At 41.7% G+C, this 20,785-nt stretch overlaps 1 protein-coding gene across 7 annotated transcripts in view; it reads left to right on the top strand.

The window, feature by feature from the left end:
- Positions 1–20,785, top strand: part of LOC101681767 (protein mono-ADP-ribosyltransferase PARP14) — a 53,732-nt gene that overhangs the window by 6,118 nt on the left and 26,829 nt on the right. For 4 of the 7 annotated variants that reach the window (XM_004745454.3, XM_045088824.1, XM_004745452.3 and 1 more), the window contains exons 4-6: positions 11,502–11,744; positions 14,009–14,245; positions 18,331–20,633. In XM_004745454.3, coding sequence (XP_004745511.2) covers positions 11,502–11,744; positions 14,009–14,245; positions 18,331–20,633 — 2,783 coding nt within the window. Of the gene's footprint in view, positions 1–8,333; positions 10,621–11,501; positions 11,745–14,008; positions 14,246–18,327; positions 20,634–20,785 lie in introns of those variants that run through there. The other 3 variants (XM_045088825.1, XM_045088827.1, XM_045088828.1) reach the window with 3 other exon arrangements.

Raw genomic sequence — 20,785 nt, 5'->3', positions numbered from 1 at the left:
GCCAGCAGTTTTGCTTTCATTAAAGATAGCCCTTGCAGGGCTCATAGTTCTGTTCTTGACTTCACAAAGCAGCGTGTGCTCAGCCTAGAGATGCCATCTGTGTCCTCGCAGCCAGCTGTGCTGAGGGTGAGCATGGGGGGAGCCCCCTGAGATCTTCAGGCTCAGGTCCAAAGGATGGGAACAGCTCTCTCTGTGGGTACTGGGGACACCTTGCAATTGAAGGGTGGCAAAGAGGTGCCTGGGAAACGGGAATAAATTGATTCGTATTGCCCACCTTTGCCCAGCCAGCCATCGAGAAGCAAGGACGTATTGCGTCAGTGTGTGTCCTGTGTGGCTCAGTCAGTTTCTGAGCACTGGGTCTGGAGGGTGCCGTCCTCCGGGACCACAACTGGAGGGTGGGCAAAAGCTTCTAAGTGCTGAGTGGAGGATGTGGGTGCAGCAGCTCCTCTCATCCCATCTGCTGTAGGAAACAGCCTGCCACCTCGCAACTCTTGTGGCCTCTGCTGCTTCCCTAGTGTCTGGGTGTTGGCCTATAGTAACAACTGTCACTTCCCGAAGAAGCAGCTTGTTTTCCTGGCTAAGCATCCTCTTGTAAGGGGGTTGGGGAAGATGGTGACCTGGGATGAATGGCTGGGCAACAGAGATGAAGTGATTATGTATATCCAAATCTTAGGGAAAAGGAATTTCAAAAAAATGTGTAAATTATTATTTTCTAAAATTGACACTGTCTTGAGAACATGTTTCGATTTTTGCAACTTTCTCTTTTCAAAATGGCAGTTGGCTGAGAGCTGCCTTTACTTGGCAAGCTGACTGGATAGGGATGCATGGATTGTTTTTACCTAACATGGAGGCACTATTCAGCTGTAGAATATAGGATGTGTGGTTTTCTTAAGCTCATGATTCCATGATTCAGGACACCTGGGTGGCTCAGTCAGTTAAGCGTCTTCCTTTGGCTTAGGCTATGATCCCAGGGTTGTGGGATTGAGTCCCTGCATCAGGCTTCCTGCTCAGCGGGGAGCCTGCTTCTCCCTCTGCCTGCTGCTCCCCTGCTTGTTTTCTCTCTCTCCCTCTATGACAAATAAATAAATCTAGAAGGAAAAAAGAAAGCTCATGATTGTTATAAGAATATTTTGTCTGTTTGGAATAACTCCTGCTTTCTGTTCTTCAGATATGGAACAGGCTCACGTAACTCCCAGTGTTCATGGGGACCCCCCTGAATCCTTAGCTATTCTTTACAAAAAATTTTTTTAATTAACATATAATGTATTATTTGCCCCAGGGGTACAGGTTTGTGACTTGTCCAGCTTACACACTTCACAGCATTCACCATATCATGTACCCTCCCCAGTGTCCATAACCCAATCAACATCTCCACAATCCCTCTCCCCCCAGCAGCCCTCAGTTTGTTTTGTGAGACTAAGAGTCTGTTATGGTTTGTCTCCCTCCCAATCCCATCTTGTTTCATTTTTTCCTTCCCTAACCCCCAACCCCCCCCAACTCAGCCTCTCAACTTCCTCATATCAGGGAGATCATATGATAATTGTCTTTCTCTGATTAACTTATTTTGCTCAGCTTAATACCTCTAGTTCCATTCACGTCGTTGCAAATGGCAAGATTTCATTTCTTTTGATGGCTGCATAGTATTCCATTGTATATATATGCCACATCTTCTTTATCCATTCATCTGTTGATGGACATCTAGGTTCTTTCCATAGTTTGGCTATTGTGGACATTGCTGCTATAAACATTGGGATACACATGCCCCTTCAGATCACTACATTTGTATCTTTAGGGTAAATACCCAGTAGTGCGATTGCTGGGTCTTAGGGTAGCCCTATTTTCAACTTTTTGAGGAACCTCCATGTTATTTTCCAGAGTGGCTGCACCAGCTTGCATTCCCATCAACAGTGTAAGAGGGTTGCCCTTTCTCTGCATCCTTGCCAGCATCTGTCGTTTCCTGATGTGTTAATTTTAGCCATTCTGACTGGTGTGAGGTGGTATCTCATTGTGGTTTTGATTTGTATTTCCCTGATGCTGAGTGATGTGGAGCACTTTTTCATGTGTCTGTTGGCCATCTGGATGTCTTCTTTGCAGAAATGTCTGTTCATGTTCTCTGCCCATTTCTTGATTGGGTTATTTGTTCTTTCAGTGTTGAGTTTGATAAGTTCTTTATAGATTTTGGATACTAGCCTTTTATCTGGTATGTCATTTGCAAATATCTTATGTCAGTTGTCTTTTGCTTTTGTTGACTGTTTCCTTTGCTGTGCAAAAGCTTTGATCTTGATGAAGTCCCAATAGTTCACATTTTTATCCTTGCTTCTGTTGCATTTGGTGATGTTTCTAGGAAGAAGTTGCTGTGGCTGAGGTTGAAGAGGTTACTGCCTATATACTCCTCAAGGATTTTCACGGATTCGTGTCTCACATTGAGGTTTTTCATCCATTTTGAGTCTATTTTTGTGTGTGGTGTAAGGAAATGTAAGTTTCATTCTTCTGCATGTGGCTGTCTAGTTTTCCCAACACCGTTTGTTGAAGAGACTTGTCTTTTTTCCATTGGACATTCCTTCCTGCTTTGTCAAAGATTAGTTGACCATAGAGTTGAGGGTCGATTTTTGGGCTCTCTGTTCTGTTCCATTGATCTATGTGTCTGTTTCTGTGCAGTACCATACTGTTTTGATGATTATAGCTTTGTAATAGAGCTTGAGGTCTGGAATTGTGATGCCACCAACTTTGACTTTCTTTTTCAACATTCCTCTAGCTATTTGAGATCTTTTTTGGCTTATAAATTTTAGGATTATTTGTTCCATTTCTTTGAAAAAAAATTGATGGTATTTTGATAGGGATTGCTTTAAATGTGTAGATTGCTCTAGGTAACATAGACATTTTCACAATATTTGTTCTTCCAATCCATGAGCATGAAACGTTTTTCCATTTCTTCATGTCTTCCTCAATTTCTTCCATGAATACTTTATAGTTTTCTGATTACAGATTCTTTGCCTCTTTGGTTAGGTTTATTCCTAGGTATCTTATGGTTTGGGGTGCAATTTAAATGGGATTGACTTCTTAATTTCCCTTTCTTCAGTCTTGATATTGGTATGTAAAAATGCAACTGATTTCTGTGCATTGATTTTATATCCTGACACTTTACTGAATTTCTGTATGAGTTCTACCAGTTTGGGAGTGGAGTCTTTTAACTTCCACATAAAGTGGAAGTATCACATAAAGTATCATATCACCTGCAAAGAGTGAGAGTTTGACTTCTTCTTTGCCAATTTGGATGCCTTTTATTTCTTTTTGTTGTCTGATTGTTGAGACTAGGACTTCTAGTACTATGTTGAATAGCAGTGGTGATAGTGGATATCTCTGCTGTGTTCCTGACCTTAGGGGAAAAGCTCTCAGTTTTTCCCCATTAAGAATGATGTTTGCTGTGGGTTTTTCATAGATGGCTTTGATGATATTGACACATGTACCCTCTGTCCCTACATTTTGCAGAGTTTTGATCAAGAATGGATGCTGTACTTTGTCAAATGCTTGTTCAGCATCTATTGAGAGTATCATATAGTTCTTGCTCTTTCTTTTATTAATGTATTGTATCACATTGATTGATTTGCAGATGTTGAACCAGCCTTGCAGCCCAGGAATAAATCCCGCTTGGCTGTGGTGAATGATCCTTTTAATGTACTATTGGTTCCTATTGGCTAGTATTTTGGTGAGAATTTTCACCTCTGTGTTCATCAAGGGTATTGGTCTGTAATTCTCCTTTTGGGTGGGGTCTTTGTCTGGTTTTGGGATCAAGGTAATGCTGGCCTCATAAAATGAGTTTGGAAGTTTTCCTTCCATTTCTATTTTTGGGAACAGTTTCAAGAGAATAGGAATAAATTCTTCTTTAAATGTTTGGTAGAATTCCCCTGGGAAGCCATCTGGCCCTGGGTTCTTGTTTGTTGGGAGATTTTTGATGGCTGCTTCAATCTCTTTACTGGTCATGGGTCTGTTCAAGTTTTTTTTTTATGTATTCCTGGTTTGGTTTTGGTAGTTTATACGTCTCTAGGAATGCATCCATTTCTTCCAGATTGTCAAATTTGCTGGCATATAGTTGCTCATAATGTGTTCTTATGATTATTTGTATTTCTTTGGTGTTGGTTGTGATTGCTCCTCCTACATTCATTATTTTATTAATGTGGATCCTTTCTCTTTTCTTTTTGATAAGTCTGGCCAGGGGTTTATCAATCTTATTAATTCTTTCAAAGAACCAGCTCCTAGTTTTGTTGATTTGTTCTACTGTTCTTTTGGTTTCGATTTTGTTGATTTCTGCTCTGATCTTTATTATTTCTCTTCTCCTGCTGAGTTTAGGCTTTCTTTACTGTTCTTTCTCTAGCTCCTTTAGGTGTAGGGTTGTGTGTATTTGAGACCTTTCTTGTTTCTTGAGAAAGGCTTGTATCACTATATACTTTCCTCTCAGGACCGCCTTTGCTGTGTCCCACAGGTTTTGAACAGTTGTGTTTTCATTTTCATTTGTTTCCAAGAATTTTTTCAATTCTTCTGTAATTTCCTAGTTGACCCATTCATTCTTTAGTAGAATTTTTTTAGCCTCCATGTATTTGAGTTCTTTCCAACTTTCCTCTTGTGATTGATTGAGTGCTAGCTTCAGAGCATTGTGGTCTGAAAAAAGGCAGGGAATGATCCCAACTTTTTGGTACTGGCTATGACCTGATTTGTGACCCAGGATGTGATCTATTCTGGAAGATGTTCCATGTGCACTAGAGAAGAATGTATATTCTGTTTTTGGTTTTTTTTTTTTTTTTGGATGGAATGTTCTGAATATATCTGTGATGTCCATCTGGTCCAGTGTGTCATTTAAGACCTTTATTTCCTTATTGATCTTTTGCTTGGATGATCTGTCCATTTCAGTGAAGGGGGGTTGTTAAAGTCCCCTACTAATATTGTATTATTGTTGATGTGTTTTGATTTTGTTATTAATTGGTTTATATAGTTGACTGCTCCTATGTTAGGGGCATAGATATTTAAAATTGTTAGATCTTCTTGTTGGATAGACCCTTTAAGTATGATATAGTGTCCTTCCTCATCTCCTATTAGAGTCTTTGGCTTAAAATCTAATTTATCTGATATGAGGATTGCCACCACAGCTTTCTTTTGATGTCCCTAGCATGGTAAATTGTTTTCCACCCCCTCACTTTAAATCTGGAGGTGTCTTTGGGTCTAAAATGAGTTTCTTTTTGACAGCATATTGATGGGTTTTGTTTTGTTTTTCCTCGAAAGATTATTTATTTATTTATTTATTTGACAGACACAGATCACAAGTAGGCAGAGAGGCAGGCAGAGAGAGGAAGGGAAGAAGGCTTCCTACTGAGCAGAGAGCCCGATGAGGGGCTCAATCCCAGGACCCTGGGATCATTACCTGAGCCGAAGGCAGAGGCTTTAACCCACTAAGCCACCCAGGCGCCCCAGGTTTTGTATTTTTAATCCATTCTGATACATTATGTCTTTTGATTGGGGCATTTAGCCCATTTACATTCAGGGGAACTATTGAAAAATGTGAATTTAGTGCTATTGTATTGCCTGTAAGGTGACTGTTACTGTATATTGTCTCTGTTCCTTTCTGGTCTACTACTTTTAGGCTCTCTCTTTGCTTACAGGACCCCTTTCAATATTTCCTGTAGGGCTGGTTTGGTGTTTGCAAATTCTTTTAATTTTTGTTGTCCTGGAAGCCTTTTATCTCTCCTTCTATTTTCAGCGATAGCCTAGCTGGATATAGTGTTATTGGCTGCATATTTTTCTCATTTAGTGCTCTGAATATATCATGCCAGGTCTTTCTGGCCTGCCAGGTCTCTGTGGATAAGTCTTCTGCCAATCTAATGTTTCTACCATTGTATGTTACAGACTTCTTGTCCCAAGCTGCTTTCAGGATTTTATCTTTGTCACTAAGACTTGTAAGTTTTATTATTAGATGACAGGGCATGGACCTATTTTTATTGATTTTAAGGGGGGGTTCTCTGTGTTTCCTGGATTTTGATGCTCCCTTTAGGGAAATTCTCTACTATAATAAAATAATCTACTAGAATTTGCTCCAATATACTTTCCGCCCCCCTCTCTCTTTCTTCTTTTTCTGGAATCCCAATTATTCTAATATTGTTTTATTTTATGGTATCAGTTATCTCTTGAATTCTCCCAGTAGTTGTTTGTCTCTCTTTTGCTCAGCTTCTTTGTTCTCTGTCATTTGGTATTCTATATCATTAATTCTCTCTTCTGCCTCATTTATCCTAGCAGAAAAAGTCTCCTTTTTTTATTGCACCTCATTAATAGCTTTTTTAAAAAAATTTCAACTTGGTTAGATTTTAGTTCTTTTATTTCTCCAGAAAGGGTTTCTCTAATATCTTCCATGCCTTTTTTGAGCCCAGCTAACACCTTGAGAATTGTCATTCTGAACTCTAGTTCTGACATATTACCAATGTCCATATTGATTAGGTCCCTAGCCATTGGTACTTCCTCTTTTTTTTTTTTTTTTTTTTTTTTGTGGTGAAATTTTTGGCCTTGTCATTTTATCCAGATAGGAATATATGAACAAGGGAATAAAGTACTAAAAGGGTGGCAAAGACCTCAGAAAAAAGTACACTAACCAAATCAGAAGAGGCCCAAAACCAGGGGGAGAAGAATGGGGGGAAAAAAGAAATAAAAATAAAAAATTATATATATATATGTATATATACATATATATATATATAAAATTTGTATTATTTATAGATGAATAGAACATCTATTCATCTGAATAGAACAGAACAGAGCCACCCACTGGATTTTAGGTATATTTTGGTCTCTTAGAAGAAACTACCTCCCAAAATGTTAAAGAAAGAAAAACATATATATATATATATATATATATATATATATATATATATATGTATATATATACAATTAAGGAATGAAATATGACCATAAAGATGAAAAAATTTTTTAAAAATTCCAGGAAAGGAATTGATCAGATAAGTTGGTTGGAAAAAGAAAAAAGAAGGAGGGAATGTGCTCAGGCTGGGAACTAAAACAAAGCCATGTGCTAGATTAAGGTATATTTTGAGCTATTAGAAGAAATTATATCCCAAAATTTTTTAGGGAAAAAAAAAACCTATATGTATACAAAAAAATAAGGTTAAATACAATGAAGGGATAAAATATGACTATAACAATGAAGGTTTAGAAAAAAAAATTTTTTTAAGAAATGTATTGTTAAGAAAAACTAGTTAAAAAACATTAAAAGAAGAAAGAGGGAAAAGTTTAAAAAAATAGAATAAGAAAAAAATAAAATTAAAAAAAGTTTAACTTTGCAAGACTAATGGATCATGGGGAAAAAGCCATGAATGCTATATGTTACTTTCCCCTAGATCTGGAGTTCTGCTGTTCTCCTTGAGTTGTGAACTTGGTCTTGGCTGGATGTTCTTGCTCTTATTCTTCCAGATGGGCCTGTTGTAATGATTCTCAAATGTCTTTGCCTGAGGCGAATTGCATCACCCATGCCAGGGGCCAGGCTAAGTAATCTGCTTGGGTTCACTCTTGGAGCTTTTGTTCCCTAAATGTTTTCCATAGAGCTTTGGAGGACTGGAATGACAATGGAAGCCTCCCATTCTCTGGCCCAGAGGAGTCAAGCACTCGAGGCTCCACTCCTTAGTGCACCCTCAGAGAAAAGCAGTCAATCCCCTCTATCTTCCTGGTCTCTGGCCACACTTCCTGCTCATCCAGCCTGTGGCCAGGCATTTTTATCTCTGGTGCACAGCCCTGTTTGGGGTCTCCACACCCAGCAGATTCCTGCCACGCTGCTTCTCCCAGAGCAGCAAGGTGTGCCTCCCTTGATGTACCATTTGTGGGGTTCCTGCTTGAAGAACAGTGGCGTGAATGTGCTTTGGAACATGGTTTAAGGTTACCCTGATCTGAAATCTCACTCTTCAGCTCTGTCTCTGTAGTCGACTTCCCCCGCTCTGGTACCTGGCAGCTGTGCCACACACAGACACAGCTTTTTTCCCCGATCTTTCTGTGACCCTGCAAGACCTGAGACCACACTGTCTCCATGCGGGCTCCACCTCCGCTTAGCCTCTGGAGTGACGTCCCTCAGTGGAGCAGACTTCTTAAAGTTCTGATTTTGTGCTCCACTGCTTCACTGCTTGCCAGGAGCCATCCCCTTCCCCCACGGTCTATCTTCCTTTCGCTTTGGATTCATTTCTTTGCTCGTCCTACCTTTCAGAAAGTGGTTGATTTTCTGTTCCTAGAATTGCTGCTCTTCTTCTCTTCTATCTCCTGTTTAGAGTTTGTAGGTGTTCAGAATGGTTTGATAACTATTTAGCTGAACTCCTGGGATCTGATGTCATTTCAGACTGCTACTCCTCTACCATCTTGCTTCTGTCTCCCTAAATCCTTATCTATTCTTGGAAAATGCCTTATGTGCTGTACCCTCAAGCTCAATTTTAGACCAATGTAGTTTTATATTGGTACATTTATATCTGTACTATTTCCTGGGTCTAGACTTTAATCAAGTCTGTGTTTCTTATGGATTCATAGATTTTACCCTAACTCTGACTTAAGTGATTTGTCAGCACTGTTTCAGATATGCTTACAACATCAAGGATATTCTCAGGAAGAGCCATCCAGCCCCACCCCACCAATGGACTTTTCATTGTCCTGAGACTTTAGACTCATTTGCTGCCCTGTTTTTACATGACTCAGACTCCAATGATAGTACACAGCCAGGAAGATGGGCAGTCTTTAACAAAGTGTGTCATTGGCCCCTTTCAGAGATGTAAGAGGAGGTCCCTTGTCGCTTGGTTGCTCTACACTGAATCCTGACTGTGATCCTAAGGCTAGGACTCTTGAAGTTAATTGGAATGGTGTAGACAGTTTTCACAACCAAGCAGAATCAGGGTAGAGGTTGTTTCCCTAATAGGTCCCACATTTCAGGGGTGAGGAGAATATAGAATACAGCACGCTGAGTGCACCAGGCATGCCTGAAACCCTGGGTGTAAAGTTGAAGATGGGCAAGCAGTAGTCAGAGGAAGGACAGGTCAGTCAAGCCACAAACCAACACCAGAGGATGTGAGCACTGAGCTAACGTCCTGTTCCAGGCTAAGCTGAGTTGGGCTGGGTCTGCAAGGTGGAAGCCAACAATTGGAAGAACCCATTGAAGAGAGACATGCAAGAGCAGAGAGATACTGGTCACTTGTGGTCAGCATATTCTGGCTTTTTCAACTCTACATTTCCACCCTGGACTCTCTTCTAAATTCCAGACCTTGTGTCTGACCTTACTGTTGGAAATTGTTAGAGCCACCATGTCAAAGCCACCTGTATCATCTTCTTCCTCAAACCAGTACCCTTTCTGGCTTCCTTATTTCTCTTGAAGTATACAACCGTCTGCCCATCACCTACTGGAAACTTCGGTCATCTCTCTTCTTTTAGCCTTCACATCTGTTAGTCACAGAGACTTCATCTTTTTTTTTTTTTTAATTTTTTTTATTTTTTAGGTTTTCATCATCTGTCCCTCCCTCGTGCCAGGCTGCCATTATTACCTAACAAATCCAACATGGCAGGAGCACCCTGCTTGGTCTCTCTGTATCTGATGTCCTTCTCCTTAAGTCTGACCAGCCCTTTTTATACTGCTAAATATCCTGTCCTTCTTATCACAGAAACCTTCTATAATTCACCCTTACTACTGACCACAACATAAAGTTCACACGACGTCCTGGATGAAGCCAACTTTTCTGACCTCATTTCTTACATCTACACACAAGTGCTCCTTGAGTTGCATCGGTCAGATCACAATTTCCTAAGGAGTCTGGCGCAGTCATGGCACTCTGCCTGTACTTCTGGGGTCCACAATCCCCTCTATCCCACTTCTCTATATCTAAACTCTAGAGAGCTTTCAAGATCTGCTCAGCTTCTCCTTTTCCTGAATCCTTTCCAGGGCAGCCCTGTCCCCTTCTATGTCTCTCGGACTCCTGGCTGGATTGATGCTTCCCTTTATTTGGCAGTTAAGCAAGCCTCTCTTGTGATGAAGCCCCTACTAGTCATAAAGTTATAAAACTATGTTGCTGGAAAGGCTGTTACCATTCAGTTCATCCAGGACTCTCCTGTAAAGAGACATGCCTGAGGTCACATGGCTAAAGAGTGGCTGAGTCAGGGGTTGAACTCAGACAACCTCACCATCAGCTCAGCAGTCCTTCAGCTTTGTCACACCTGTCTCATGGAATGCTGTGTTTTTATTGACCTTAAATTATTTTTTATTTGGCATGAGTGCATGATGTTACATCTGCACAAAACAGGAGTATGTGTCAGGGTCACCTAACTGCTATAACAAACACCCCTCCACATCAGAGGTCAGTGGGGTCAGCAGCTAGGGAAGCGGGGAGTCTAGACTGCTTCAGGTTCCTTCCATCCTTTGACAAGATTACTTTTGATATGCGGCCTCCAAAGTTACTGCCAAGGAGAGTGGAAATTCACATAAAGGAGATTTGTACTTGCCAGGCATGGAAGCGCAATTCATGCTTCCACCCATATTCCATTAGCCACATGAACTTGGCTGTGGGAAGTCTGGCAACTGTTGCTCGGAAAGAAAACAAAATGGATTTGGTGAGCATGTAGCATTTTACTCTGTCATGATAAACATTTACAAAATGTCAGATCCTTTCATCATTTTTCTTGTATACCTCCATTAGAAAATCTGTAAGTTTCTTATGTGATGTTTTTTGTATGCACCCCTCTCCACACCTCCAGTGCCTTGAACATAATAAGAGCCCTAGTTGAACAGTCACTTACAAAATGTCTGAAGATTATATCATATGCATCCTGGTGCACTGGGCAAGCCTAGTGTGGGATTGACTTGATGCATAGATGGAACTCAACGTAGGGCCAGCAATGGAGGGGAACAGACTGGCTGGGAGGATTCCTGATCCATGAGCTTGATGTATGCATACAGCTCTCCAGACCATTTTATTTTCTATGTGTGTTCCTTAGACATTCAGTGAGTATCCTTTCTTCTTCTTCAGCAAGGAAAACATACTACTTTTTGGAGCCTCAGGTGTTACATCATCAGATAGTCTCGCTCTCCTCCAGTGGCCCAAGCTGTAAGTCAGCAAACCCTATTGAGCCTCAAGTATGGGCCAGGTGCCAGCAATACAGGGATGAATAAACATGTCCCTTGCTTTGGAGAAACTGAGTTCCATAACTAAAATTAAGTGCTTGTTGGAAGCCTATGTAAAGGTGATGAAAGACTGTTTCCTCAGAGAGACGAGGCAGAAAAGGCCATAATAAAAACCAAATTTAACAATAATAGATGGTTAAGTGCTACATTTTATTTTTAACTAAATTAAGCGAAAAGCCTTCTCAGATCTTTTTTTATTTGACTTAGCCAAGAGATTGAAAAAGAAAGAGGACAGTGTCTTATGATAATTTGCTAAGACCATGTCAGACAAATATAACATCTTGTACCTCTTTTGTTCTTCTAAAATCAGATGTGTCAGAAGAAGTGGGTACAGAACTTTCTCCCAGTAGAAGATGGGAGAAAATGGAAGATACCTCAGAAGAATGTGAAAATACTTCATCTTTGGTTGCATTTGAAAATCTCAAGGCAAATGTAACCGATATAATGTTAATTTTGATAGTGGAGAATGTAAGTGGCCTGCCCAGTGATGCTTTTCAAGTGGAAGTATTACAGGATTTTGACGTTGCTGTAGTTACCTTTCCAACGCATGTGGGTAAGATCAAGTGATCACGCTCATTTGCCAATCTTCTTTGCGCCCCACTTTGGGATTTGAGACACCCAGCTAATTCAATGTTTCTGAAAGCTTGACTTTTTCTCTTAGTTTGTTAATAAGAAATTAATACAGGTTAATATAGGTGCTTTTTTATTTTGAAAGAGAAGCAAATTTGTTTTAAAACTAAATTCTGGTATGTTCAGTAAATCAGACTTCATCGTATGAGTGTGTGTGTGTGTGTGTGTGTGTGAGAGAGAGAGAGACAGAGAGAGACGGAGAGAAAGAGAGACAGAGATAACACACCCAAAAAGAAATCTAAAATCTAAACTTATAGAAGTGATTCAAGCAGAAGAATCAGCATTTTCACATGCATTATCTCACTGGGAGAAGTAAACACTGATCTATGTTACCAGGCTGGACTTACTGGAATGCAATAATGCTGATAATGGCAGACACTCAGCTAGGGACACTGTAAGCCAGGCACTACACGAAGCTCATTGCATGTGTTAGTTAACTCATTGGTTCCTTTTAACAACCTTTTGACATTGTGACTACTCGCCATTTTACAGTTGAGGAGACAGAGGTGCAGAGATGCTAATAAATTCCTGGATTTGAACCCCATTGCCCACCTCTACATAGCCTCTTCCCTTACGTCCTTTCCTGTGTATTTGTCTTAGTACTTTCATGGTCATCCTGCATGCAGGAGAGGAAGTGTACGTGATGCAGGGAATGAGGGCTTTTCAGGGTGTGTGTGAGGAGTCATGTTCAGGAGGACCACGGAGTTTTCCAATCTGAGCCCTCGCTATGGCCATGGCCGCAGCAGGAGGATGGTTGTGAAATCAGAATTCTAGCTCTGCCATTTGACTACTTCTCAGAGCTTATCCCAGTTACTCCCCTCTGTGCTTGACTTCTGTCCTCAATAGAGTGGAGGAAAAATGACCTACCTGATACAGCTTCTAAGAGGATTAGATGAGACAATGTGTGCAAAGCTCTTAGTATATCTCCTGACACATGGTAAAGACTCAACGAAGGGAACTATTCTTATGTCAAATCCATAAGTATTTCTTATAAAGGAAAAACTAAGTGGACTTGCTTTTGTTCATTAATCGAAAATCTTGAACGCCTACAATGTGCCAGGCACTTGTTGAGGTGCTGTGAGTACAGGGATGAATAATTCTTGGTCCCTGCTCTTGAGGAATGCCTATGGAGCTGGAGACCCATATGTAAATGAAAAATGAAGACGCAAGAGAAGAAGCTGCCTGCTTCCACGTAAGTGGCAGGCTGTGGGGAATGAGAGGAAAGGGGACCCAAACAAGGTGGCTTGGTTTATACTCTAGTGGCCCTAGTCTCCCAGGTCCCCAATACACTGTTGTTTCCTGCCACTGTTCTTCTCTCTGCAGGAAAAGTTTCCTCCCCTAATCTATCTGCTAAACTCTTCTTTATCCTTCAAAACTCAGATCAGCAGGCACTTAACTCTGGCAATCCTTGTGGGATTCCCACTATTTGTCTTCCTGCCACATCTGACTCCACAATAGGCCATTTGTGTGCTTTCAAGACCCCCACCCCTTCCTAGATGGTAAATTTTCAAGGACTTATCATATTCATTTCTCTATCCCCAGATCCTAGCACAGTGCCTGGCTCATTGTGAGCCCACTATCGATATTTATTAATTTGAAAGAGATAAACAGGGTCAGTCCTGAAAGAGGAATAGGACAGGATTTTAAAAAATCCAAGAAGGGCATTTCAGGTACAGGTGGTTATATATAGCAAGGCAAAAGAGAATAAGGTTTTCAAAATAATGACTAGTTTTTGTGGCAATAAAGAAAATAAAAGGAATGGCAGAGGGTAACCAGAGGTGATGTTTGGAAATTAGTTTGGAGTCAGATAGCCAACCAAGGGCATTTTAAGGCTAGCTAAGGGAGCCATCATAGGTCTTGAGAAAGGAGGAGAGTGAGAGATTTATATTGCACAGAGAACACTCAGTAGGACGTCAAGGTGAGTGGGAGAGAGCTGTGCCTGTAGGAGGGACACAGCTCAGTGGCAGTACACCAGGTAAAACATTTACATGTGTGTTACTCTTCAGAGCAGGAGTTGTAAGTGTGTAAATTCTCATATAGAAATGAAGACCTTGCCTCTAAAAATTGAGCACTTAGTTATCTCCTTTATCTCAGTTAATATTCAGACAGTTTCTTCTGTATAACATAAAAGTATGATCATAATTTTCTGATGGATGGATGGATTGACTGATTGATTTTGATTTGTAGATGCTGTGAAATTTGTTGACAATTGTGTCAGGCACCCCTTCGTGAAACAACTCCAGCTTTCTCCGAGACTTCTGGAAGTGACAAGAACTATCAGGGTTGAAAACCTGCCACCTGGTGTTGATGACTATAATCTGAAAAGTTTATTTGAAAATCCTCAAAATGGAGGAGGGAGAATTGCCAGTATTGAGTGTTTGCCTGAAGAGAATTCGGCTCTGATTGAGTTTTTTGACAAAAAAGGTAATGTCTATGAGCCTGATTTTGTGAACTTACCTCACAGACTCAGCCATTTTAGCAGATCTTAACAGTTATCAGTTGAGTTCTGATGCATTTTATTTTTTAATTCATAAATTTCACTGGAAATCCAATTAGTAATCCTGTTCATCTGGGATATGATAGTTAATGAGTCCAGTGATTTCAACTTTAGAGAAGCAGGGCCCAGTTTTGAAAGATACAAGGAGATTCTCTCATGAGTCTCTGCCTATAGTGAAAACCCCATAATTCTTACAATCTTTGAAATACTGTATTTAAAAAAAGATGATCTGTGTTTTAGCTGTATACTTGGTAGAAATTCTCAAGTTAATTCCAATAAGGTTGGATAAAGAAATACTCAGAAACACATACACTTCCTTTAATGTGTCACTACTTCCCCTTCACCTGTCAGTGTCATCATTCAGAAATTAATAGGGGTGGTCCAGTGGATGTCCGCTGGATTGTTCTTCGTGGCACCCCTGTGAAAACCATGTTCAGCTGAACCTTAGGGAAACACTTCTGAGGGTTTTGTCGATACTTGATTGCCACTAGATTGCCAGTTCTCTGAGGCACATACAATGTCAGGTTCGAGATTCCACTTGATGTTCAGAGGTGAAGGCTGAGGAGTGGGAATTAGGGGGCCAGCCTCCTTAGGAAGAGAAGGAACAGTGGGTCTGGGACCAACAGGGGGAGCATAAGACACATCACGTGGTATTCCACCCACTGAGATAAACTGCTCCGTGGGGGATCCGTGGAGGATCTGTGGAGGACACTCCCTTTGGCTTTGAAGAGTTGGGGAAACTGGGGTGAAGGTATGCTTTGGCTTAAAATGGAATGAAAGTCCTAGTATTCCTTGGGCAAGAGGACAAAAGAGGAGCTTCTGTCACAATTTCTTTAAATCTCCCAGAGCTTGGGCTTGGGCCCAGGCAGGGAGCTCCATAAAGCTGCCTACTCTAGAAGCGAGCCTCCCGTTTATGGTGGGGCTTCGGACCTTTTGAAGGCTAGGGGCAGTTGGATGTGTCCTCGGAATGTCTACATTACCCACGTAGGACTAATAATAGGAACTATTTAATTGGGGTGGTTTTATGCGGAGCCACACATGTGAGCAGTAGGGCACTCTCAAAGGCTCCCTTTCATCCTGACCTCTTTGTATCATCCGACTACGCCGACCATGCCTCCTCATCTAAGCTCATAACTCTGTTCTCTCTGATCTGAGATACACCGATTTTCCCTTTCTTTCTTTGGCCGCTCCTTCTTATAATTATGATTATGTTTGCATAGCTCTGCAGGGTGCTGCAAAGTGCATTCGCAGACCCTGGTCTGTGACTGTAATCCCTGTTCTACCATGAGAAACAGGCACAAAAAAGGGCAAATAACTTGACTAAGTTTACACAGCTAGTAAGTGACAGAGCCATTATTTGAACCTGGCTAGTCTGGCTAACCTATGCTCTTAAACTCTCCATTCTTTGCCAGTCATTTGCTCACCTATACCATTAAGGGTTCTTACAGGCTGTCTCACCCCTTACGATGGGTTATTAGTAAGGCGGCCAACTGTAGTTAAAGCTGGATTAAAAACACAGTTTACTTAGCAGTCTACATTTTATGTAGATTATTTGAGAGGAATAAGTTGAGCACTTACTCTGGAATTAATTTTGTTTAGTTTTACAAAATCTGATTCACAGAATCTTAAGGAAAAAAACTTTTATCTAATACCTACTCTAGGTTAGATCTTTTGCTGTGTTTTCTGCTACAGTAGCTCACTGAATCCTAGTAATGCCATGCATATTGTAACTTTTTCTTGAAGATGAGGAAACAGGATGGAGAAGTTAAGTCACAGTAAGGTGACATCTGTGATGGTTCTTGAGTCAGACAGATCAGAGTTCAAATCCTGGCTTTGGTGCTTACTAGTTTTGTGATCTTGGGCAACTTACTTGATTACTTTACTTTGTACATATACATCCATCTATCTACTATCTATCTATCTATCGATAATTTACCGATAGATAGATAGATAGATAGATAGATGGATGTATATGTGTGTGTATATATATATGTATATACATGTATATACATACATATATATAGTTTAGAGAAAGAGAGCACAGGTGGAGGGGCAGAGAATGAGAGAGGGAACCTTAAGCAGATGCCACACTGAGTGCAGAACCTGATGTGGGGCTTGATCTCACAATCCCAAGGTCGTGACTTGAGCTGAAACCAAGAATTGGACGCTTAACTGACTATGCCACCCAGGCACCCCATGCATGTTTTTATGGAAGTATAGTCCACACACAAGGTTACATTGGTTTCAGGTGGACAGCACAGTGATTCAACAACTCCATATGCTCTGCCCACAAGTGTAGCCACCATCTGTCACCCTACAGCGTGATCACAGTATCACTGATTCTATTCCCTATGCTGTCCCTTTCCTCTCTATGACTTAGGTGTTCCATAGCTAAAAGCCTGTATCTCCCTGTCCTCGTTATCCATGCATCACAGTGGCTGCACCAATTTACATTCGACCAATAGTGCCTGAGGGCTCCTTTTTCTCCACATCCTCGCTGACACTTGTTACTTCTTGTCTTTTTGATACTAGACACTCTGATTGGTGTGAAGTGATACCTCACCGTAGTTTTGATTTGTATTTCCCTAATGACTAGTGGTGCTGAGCACGTTTTCATGCATGTCTGTTGGCCATCTGCATGTCCTCTTTGGAAAAATGCCTATTCAGGTCCACTGTTGGGCAAGTTACTTGAACCCAGCAAAGCTTGTTTTCTTATCTGTAAAATAGGGCCCACATTACTACTGGCCTCAGAGGAATTTGTGAGGATCAAATGAAATTATGCCTGCAATGTGCTTGGCACATCGTGGGTCCTAAGTACACATTAATGGTCCCAGGTCCTGCCTAGGCTTGGAGCCTTTACAGAGCCACGTTGGGAAGTTCAGGCTGTGGGTCTTGGCCTCTGAAGGCCATGTTCTTTTGATGACGTCTGGCTCCAGGCCTAGGAAACAATCATGTACAAGGTAAAGTTATTTTTAACATCTCTCTGCAAGGATGTTATTTTAATCCAAGTTATTATTGGAATTCATTCTAATTCTCTTCCTTCTTAGACTCCCTGTACCTGTCTCATAACTAATACAAGAGGAAGAAGAGTACGCCCTCCCCCCACACACACACACACACACACACACACACACACACATCCCACTGTAGGGACTGCTCCCATGGAAGTGGCAGGAGAGCGATTATAGCAAGGACAAGGGGGAGGTACAGGACTTACTGAATCTGAGGTCCCAGGGGCTGGGCTCTCCAATGGCTGTGAGGTGATCTTGTTTGGAATCCCTGGTAAAAGGGGCAAGAGCGTGGGCTTTGGGTTTAGACAGATCCTGGCTCAAATCTGAGCTCAGTTATTTGTCCTTTACATCACCCTGAGTTACCTAACCTTCCCTAGCCTCAGTTTTATCATTTGTAAATAGGGATGATAATAATCCTGCCTCTCAGAGGGCTTCTAGGACGCTGAAATAAATAAATATATGGAAAGCACTTAGAATGGGTCTGACACATGGTCAGCTCTGATAATTATTGTTATGCTCCTCCTGTTACAGGTATTAAAGGAATCTAAATCAGCTAGGAAGCGTAAAACGGTGAGACTGTACAGAAAACAGCAAAATAGCTTGATTCTTACATGAGCTTTGCTTTGGGCACCAGAATATTCTTTGCACTGGGGCAAACATTACCCCCATATTTGTGAACACACTTTTATCTCTTTATTAACCTGGTGGTGATATATTGGTGTTACCAGAAAACAGAAAATAGAATTTACTTAACAGAATTTCAACATAGAGTGATCTTGGTTGGAAAGTGTTCCATTAAGCAAGGGATAGCTATGTAGGATTAATAAAAATCAGTTTATATCTGAGCACTTTAAGAGTAGTGCTGCTTTTTAATAGCATGTTATAACATCATAATTTTACAATCATTAGAGTTTTTTTCCCTAGGAGAAAAGTGTTGTTGTTGTTTTTTTTTCACTTGAAACATGTTAACACTGGGATTACTTTATTTCTTTCCTTTTAAGCATTACACACCATCATGACCAAGAAACTTGACCTCGATAATATGCCACTCTTTGTGTTTCCATACTACACCTCTTTGGGCACGGCCTTGTATGGAAAGGAGAAACCTCTGATCAAGCTTCCAGCACCATTCAGAGAATCATTAGATCTTCCCTTATGGAGGTTCTTACAGAAAAAGAGGCATCTGATTGATGAGATAAATGAGGAAGCGATACGTTGTCACAGTGATCTAATATGGTCCGAACTCAGATGTGAAGTTACCATCAGACCTGCAACCACATTATTCTGTCTAGGTAGACTGAGAATCAGGAACTGGAAGGAAGATGTTTCCACAGCATTCTCTAGCATCAGGTCTAAATATAAAGTTACCCCCTTTAAAGTGGATCCCGTAGTGTGGGACACCATAAAAAATAATGTAGGAGACGACAGGATTTTGATTGAATTTGATACCCTGAAGGGTATTGTAACCTTAGTGGGGAGATCAGAGGATGTACAGAACATTGAGCCACAAGTCAAGGAATTAATAGAAAGTACCACTCAAAAACTTAAAAGAGAAGAGCAAAGTCTAAAGGAGAAAGTGGCCATTTCTCCAGGAAGGTATTTTCTTTTGTGTCACAGAGATGTCCTCGGGCGTCTCCGCACCGAGTGCCCAGAAATGGAGATTTGTTATGATGAAGACTCTCAACATGTGTGTTTCAAAGGCCTCTACACAGACGTGTATAAAGCCAAGTGTGAAATACAGAAAGAGATGTGCACCATGGTTCAAAAAAGCATCCAGCTTCCCCCTGAGATTTTCCAGTTTTTGCAAAAAGGAGACTGTACAGAATTCTCGAAGTCTCTTTTCATGGCACAGAAAATTCTTGCCGTTTGTGAGCTAGAGGGTAAAACTGTTCTCTTAATCGGCTATTCCCCTAAAGTCCTGTTAGATGCCGAAAAGCAAATGGTCAGTGCCTTCAGTTACAAGCGCATCAACATTGACGACAGGGAAGTTCTAAATGGCAAGAAATGGAAAGCGCTCACTCACAGCTTGCATAAGAGACACAATTCCTCCTCAAAGACTGTAATAATCGATGAATTAACTTCAGAAACCAAAGCGGAGGTCATCATCGCGGGCTGTGTGAGAGAAGTGAATGAATCCTATAGCTCGCTTTTTGACTTTGTGGAAAAACACACGAAAATAGAGAGATTGATTAGAATAAATCCTCCCGTAATCATTGATTATTTAAGGATAGAAAAAAAGCCATTCTGGCAAAAGATAAAGACAACAAATGTTCAGGTAATTTTCAATCTTGAAAATAAACAAAAGGGCATTTTGCTAATTGGGCCAAAGGCCAAAGTCCTGGAGGGGTTGAACATCGTCAGGCAAGCTGTGGATTCCGTCTGTATTGAAAACGTCCATATTGATAGGCCATTGGTCAGCCAGTTCTTCCAGGAGAAAGCACAGTATTATAAAAGAGAGGTCAAACGGTTGTTTGGATGTTCCATTGACCTACAGGAGAATGGAGGAGAGGGGGAGGGAGGGGGCAGGGATGGGCAGAGCAGCTCGTCCCAGGTGGAGCTGGCCCCGGGAGTCTCACTGACCATGCCGCAGAGCAGCTTGTCTCGGGTGGAGCTGGCCCCTGGAGTCTGGCTGATGGTGCAGCAGGGCGACTTGACCCGGTTTCCTGTCGAGGTGGTGGTGAGCACCGCCAAGGAGGACCTGCAGCTCTGCAGCAGCCTGGCAGCAGCTCTTTCAAAAGCAGCTGGCCCCGAGCTCCAAGAGGCCTGTGACCAGATAGTGAAGACAAGGGGCAAGATCCCCCCAGGCAGTGCCGTCATCTCAAAAGCAGGAAAGCTCCCGTACCGCCATGTGATCCATGCCGTGGGGCCCGAGTGGAAGGACGACGAGGACCTGAAGTGCATGCTCCTGTTAAAGAGAGCTGTAGAAGAAACTCTCCGTTTGGCTGAGACACACCAGTGCCAGTCCATAGCCATCCCGGCCATCAGCTCCGGAGCTGGGGGCTTTCCCTTAGCCCGGTGTGTGAAGGTGATTATTTTGGCTATCAAGAAAAACTTCCAGTGTAAGCAGGACGGACACACCTTGAAAGAGATCTACCTTGTGGATACAGCTGAGAAGACTGTCCAGGCTTTTGCGGAAACTGTGAAAACTGTATTTGAGAGTGTCCCGTCTCCGACAGGTCCTCTGCCCGGTTTATCACAGGCAGTTCAGCCGGTCTTGACAAACGTTCCTGGAAACAGACAGATTTCATTGTCCCAGGGAAACCTGAGGCTCCTGCTGGTGGAAGGAGATGTGCAGAATGCTACTGTGAGTGTCCCTTCTGTCCCTGCCTGTAGAGCCCCCGCAACTCCAGCTAGCCTATAGCCCAAGGCAGACTAGGACCCAGGGGAAGAACCCCTGCTCTCCCAGCCTCGGAAGTGGTTTCCTCGAAGACTGGGAGGCTTTGCTGAGGCACTGAC

The sequence above is a fragment of the Mustela putorius genome, unplaced genomic scaffold, assembly GCF_011764305.1.
Source record: "Mustela putorius furo isolate JIRA1106 unplaced genomic scaffold, ASM1176430v1.1 tig00003834_pilon_pilon_pilon, whole genome shotgun sequence".
Classification (NCBI taxonomy): domain Eukaryota; kingdom Metazoa; phylum Chordata; class Mammalia; order Carnivora; family Mustelidae; genus Mustela; species Mustela putorius.
The sequence above is the reverse complement of the archived record's forward strand: the minus strand, read 5'-3'. Positions and strand labels throughout refer to the sequence as shown.